The sequence below is a fragment of the Amborella trichopoda genome, chromosome 2 (assembly GCF_054954075.1).
Source record: "Amborella trichopoda isolate Santa Cruz 75 chromosome 2, AtrichopodaSantaCruz75HAP2 v2.0, whole genome shotgun sequence".
In the NCBI taxonomy this organism is placed as follows: domain Eukaryota; kingdom Viridiplantae; phylum Streptophyta; class Magnoliopsida; order Amborellales; family Amborellaceae; genus Amborella; species Amborella trichopoda.
Window position 1 is genome coordinate 41,978,532 of NC_142337.1, and position 5,464 is coordinate 41,983,995.

Genomic DNA, 5,464 nt, shown 5'->3' on the forward strand with positions numbered 1-5,464 from the left:
CTTTGAAAACCAAAAAAGACTCATATTCATCTATGTTTAAGATGAGATGGTAATTGTTTTTTATCATGAGTTTGTCAATTTCACAAAACAATTCTTGCATATTTTTCTGGAGCTGAGATTTGATTTCAAAATTAGTTTCTTTGATATACCGGGATTTCCAGTATTCAAGTATTTCTTTTATGGCTTTGAAATCATTATACTCTTCTTCTAGAGTCATGATTTCAGTTCCATAATAAAGTGACTTTGGCTGTTCATAAGTCTCTTTGAAAACATTATTTTCTTTTAAAGACTGTTTAACATTTCTATACTAATATTTTGACCCCAGGGTTCAAGTCTATATTATTTGTAGATCCTAAAATATCTATTTTATTTTCTACCTTATAAATTTTTTCTGAAATTTTTTGTTGTTTATTAGAAATATTTTTAAACCAGTGATTGCAAAAATCAAAAATACCATTTACACTCCTATTAAGATTTGAAATACCTTTTTCTTTATTCTTATCTAAATGATTCAAATGTTCAAAATCATTTTGATCTAATTTATTACCTTTTGCTAAGCAATCTATAACTCCCATGTTGTTTTTCTTGCAATCTACAGCTCTCATGTGATACAAAGTTTCTTTTGAACTCAATAGCCTAAAGGAAGTCCTGGCTAAACGACTTGAACAATTCGAGAAACCACACACAGACGTATGGGTTTTAGAAAAACTGAAAGAGATAAAACAACCTTGCAAAAGAAATAATTTAAGCCAAAATAAAAATGAACATAAACATCATAAAGATAAAGTAAAGCAAAGAAATTAAAATATTACAAAAAAAGATGATAGTCTGAATTCAACAAATTTTACTTCATATTATTTAAGCAGCAACAACAATAGTAATAACAACGATGACTCTGATACTATTTACAAATACATCTGATGGACAAGCGGATTACAGTGGAGACGGAGAGTAATGAAGATGGGAAAGAACGAGAATTTGAAGGAAGGGTATGCAAAGGAGAAAAAAGAAGCAAAGGTATTATAACAGAAACATAAGACAAAGCTGAAGGGAAAGTAGAAAACTATTACGAGAGCCCTAAGGCTCAAACTCAGAGTGAAGCTCTGATTTTCGATGCTTAAACTGAAAAACTTAGCCCCTATTTATAGAAAAGTGGGGTAGATTTAAAACCATTACAGCGCATTTAAAGTCCACAATAATGATGGTAGATGAGCTATTATTAGGGCAGGTGAGCAATAATGGAGGCGATGAGGTGCCCCGTCAACCTTGATAAGGTGTCCAGTCAAACTGCTGAGGTGTTCAGCATTCCATTATGGCAGACTGTTGAGGTGTACTGAAGGCAATAATGGTTGTCAGTTGCCCAATAAATGAGACAAGTTCACCATTATGGGTACGGTGACATTAGCGCTTACATCATTGCTTCATCCCTATTTATAGATTCTAAACTATCTATTTTATTTTCTACCTTAGAAATTTTTTCTGGAATTTTTTGTTGATTTTTTGAATAGTTTTAAACCAGTGATTGTAAAAAACAACAAGACTATTTACACTCCTACTAAGATTTGAAATATCTTTTTCCTCATTTTTATCTAAATGATACAAATGTTTGAAATCATTTTGATCTAATTTATTATCTTTTGCTAAGCAATCTATATCTCCCATGTTGTTTTTCTTGGCACCTAAAGCCCTCATGTGATAAAAAGTTTCTTTTGATGTCAACAGCCTAAATGCACTCGTGGCTAAACAGCTCAAACAGTTTGAGAAACCATACACAGGTGTATGGGTTTTAGAAAAACTGAAAGAGATAAAACTGCCTTGACTAAATAAATAATTTAAACCAAAATAAAAATGAACATAAACATCATAAAGATAAAGTAAAGCAAAGAAATTAAAATCTTACCAGAAATCATGATAGCCTGAATTCAACAAACTTTACTTCATTTACTTTAAATAACAACAACAATAGTAACAACATCAACAAGCTCTGATACCATTTACAAACACACCTTTTTGGCATTTTTCCCTCTTTCGGGACAATTAGGTGCAATGTGACCTTCTTCGTTGCAGATGTAGCAACGACATGATTTCTTTGGTTTGTTGTTGTTTTTCTAACAACATACATTTTCTTCGTATTAAATTTCTTTCCTTTTTTCCACATTTTCCACCAAAATTTTTTCTTGTTGAAAAATTTCTTTTTCTTTCTTTTTGCTTCGCACCCAAATTCGAAATAATATTTTAGAAGTTTGGTACAGTCATTTATGCTAAGGCCTTTTTTGACTTGCTTGGCTGCTTTACCTCAATACAATGGTTTTTTATGATAATGAACACAAATTCGATCCTATTTCCAAGAGTATCTACCTGTGTATTATCAGTAACATACTTGTCATATTTTTCAGTATAAATTTCATCCCATGGAAAATGCAATTTTTTCAAAAATTGTTTTTTCAAAAAGTCAAATTTATTGTCATCTAACATTTGGTATTATTTTTGAAATTCTTTGGCAAGAGGTTCAAAACTTTGAGTTTGCAAATTTTAACTTTGTGAATGAATAATCTGAATCTTCTCTCAGATTAGGATCCAATGCAGTGCCAGAGAATTCTTCTCTTAGAAGTTTTGTTACGTGTTTTCAAGAGTTCTTCTTTTTTCTTATCAAAGAGTTTTTCTTTTAGTGAATCCTCCCACTTTCGAAGGAACTGTAAAACATCACCTTACAGTGTGCCCGCAAGATAATCGAAAAATCTATCACTAGTCCATGAAGGATTTCGAAAACACATGAGTTCACTCTCTGACCTGATAATCAATCAGAGACGTAAGTTTGAAAAACTCAGAGATAAAATATTGCCATCCATTAAACAAATGGACTGGAATGAAGATTTCTCTTTTGAAAAAATTAATTCTTTCATTGAGATTTCAAACCTCCTCGATTATCAAACAGGTGATCCTGTTTTCGAAAAGATCAAAAGAATCTGTCTCTATAAAAAGGCTAAACAAATCTTACGTAGCAACATATTTTCAAAAATATCCCAAACAGTCGACAGAGGTCAATTTTCGAAAATTCAAGAATTCTTGGAAAGTCAGTTTGGAAACCTTTATCTTGACCCACACCAAAACATGAAAGTTGTGTTGTATCTCGACTTTAATCAAAACTATGATTATGGCAAGATTGTGGAATGATGCCTTATTGGAAAAAACATATTTGAGCATCTTCAAGGACTGTCTCTTAAATTCGTGCCCAACTTCATAAAGAGTATGGTCTACAGAGTTTTCAAATCATGGATGCACAATGACCACCTAACATTCGACATAACTAGCACCACTCACTAGAAAAAACTTCTATCAGCCATGCCAAATTTGGGAATTGAGAAAAACACATGAGATGGATTTTTATATCTCTGAAGAAAAAATTGTAACAGAGAAAGAGATATGAAATCGCGACATCACTGAATATGCCGTTAAAAGTATAATGGCATTCACCAAAAAATTGTATGCTATAAAAGAAACAAGAATGACAAATTTTACAGACGGCAGAAGACTGTTTATAACAGATCTTCTGATAGCTTACACATCAAAGGAAGAATTAGATATAGATTTAGAAAAATATCTAAATCTTTATCTTGCACTGATGGATCTCCCCTCTGACCTAGCACAAAGAGGCGAGGCTGTGTTTCGCTTAGAAATACAGTTTCCCTCACTTAGAATAGCTGTCCATTATGGGATAACAAATGAGGAACGAGCTGCTCTTCGTTGTAAAGAGCTCAATACACTCGACGAAAAGAGATTCCAGGCGCAACAAAATATTGCAATTCACAAGAAACATATGCATCGAGATTTTGATATGTCAATCAAAATATGGTCATTTGTGAAAGGAGAATTGGTCTTGCCAGTAAGAAGACAAATCGTCACTCATGGTCAAACCAAGGGAAAGTTTGAACCAAAATGGGAAGGTCCTTATGTGGTGAAAAAGGCTTTTCCTAATGGGGCCTATATACTGGTTAATAGTGATGGCGAAGAAGCTATGCCCCCAATCAATGGGAGATACATGAAAAAGTATTATTCATAGATATGGTCCAAGTAGCACAACCTTAAACTGCATGGCAACGGTCCAATCTATACAATCCTAAACTATAGTGCACGTCCTGACCGCAAAACACTAAATTGTTTCATACAACGGTCTAAGTTATATGACCTTAAGCTATAACACACCTTCTGACTGCATGACGCTAAACTGATTTGCACAATGGTCTATGTTATACGACCTTAAACTATAGCACACATTCTGGTCGTATAACGCTAAACTGCTTCGCACAACGGTCCAAGCAGCACGACCTTAAACTACATGGCAATGGTCTAAGTTATAATAGCTTAAACTATAGCATACGTCCTGGCCGCATGATACTAAATTGCATCGCACAACGGTCCAAGCTATACGACCTTAAAATATAGCACACGTCCCAATGGCACCGCATTAAATTGCATCACATATGGTCTCGAAGGCATGACCCTAAAACTGCCTTCACTCAGTCTTGGTGGATGACCTTAAAACACACCGACTCTATGGTCTCGAAGGCATGACCCTAAAACTGCCTTCACTCGGTCTTGGTGAATGACCTTAAAATACACCGACTCTATAGTCTCGAAGGCATGACCTTAAAACTGCCTTCACTAGGTTCTGATGGATGACCTTTAAAACACATCGACTCTATGGTCTCGGTGGCATGACCTTAAAGCTGCTTCCTCAAGAAAGATGGACATGACGAAAACCTGCAAGGGAATCATGGGTAAAAGTGTCAAAAAAAGAGAAAACTAAAGAGAAATGGTAGACATGGTGTAAAATCCATGAGAAAAATACGGTACAAAAAACATAGATATGGGGTTCTTGTGAAAATCAGAAATGGCACATGCCCCAAGGACATGAACATTCAAGTTACATATATTGAAAATCAAGCATGCCTCAAAGCAAAGAAAGCCCCTCAGCTCATCTCTTATCCCATTTTGAAAGGAGACAAAGACTCACAAAAGATAGATGGAGAGTGCAAATCATAAAGAAAAAACACAAGCCACAAAGTAAAGAGAGCGAAGATTTCATTTCATAAACAAGAAGGCTTACAAAATTGTGGTTACAATTATCAGTAGCTACAGAAGGAAGAATCCATTCTAGATGAATCTTCGACTTATGGATGTGTAGCCAAAACGCCACCTCCTCCTTCCAAAATTGTGATCTCCTCATGAGAGGCAGTATCTTTCTTTTCAAAGTGAGCATGAAACAAATCAAATATACTCATTTCTTATTTCTACCAGTGGTTCAAGACAAGGTACCAGGTGGTAGTTAAAAGAGCAGCAATGAACGAAGATCCAAGAAGATGATCACCTGCTAGCCAAATTGGCAGTTTGCCCAAGTGCTGAACCTTGGAGTTGCCCAAATTATGCAAATACGCTACCACCATGATGAAGATTACAAGCCAAC

General features: G+C 34.7%; 1 protein-coding gene across 1 annotated transcript; it reads left to right on the forward strand.

Moving 5' to 3' along the window:
• Nucleotides 1-3,505: 3,505 nt before the first annotated feature.
• On the forward strand, nt 3,506-4,060 carry LOC148783218 (uncharacterized). Its single transcript, XM_088859842.1, has one exon. The coding sequence runs from the start codon at nt 3,506-3,508 to the stop codon at nt 4,058-4,060; it is 555 nt and encodes a 184-aa protein (XP_088715968.1).
• The last annotated feature ends 1,404 nt before the right edge of the window (nt 4,061-5,464 follow it).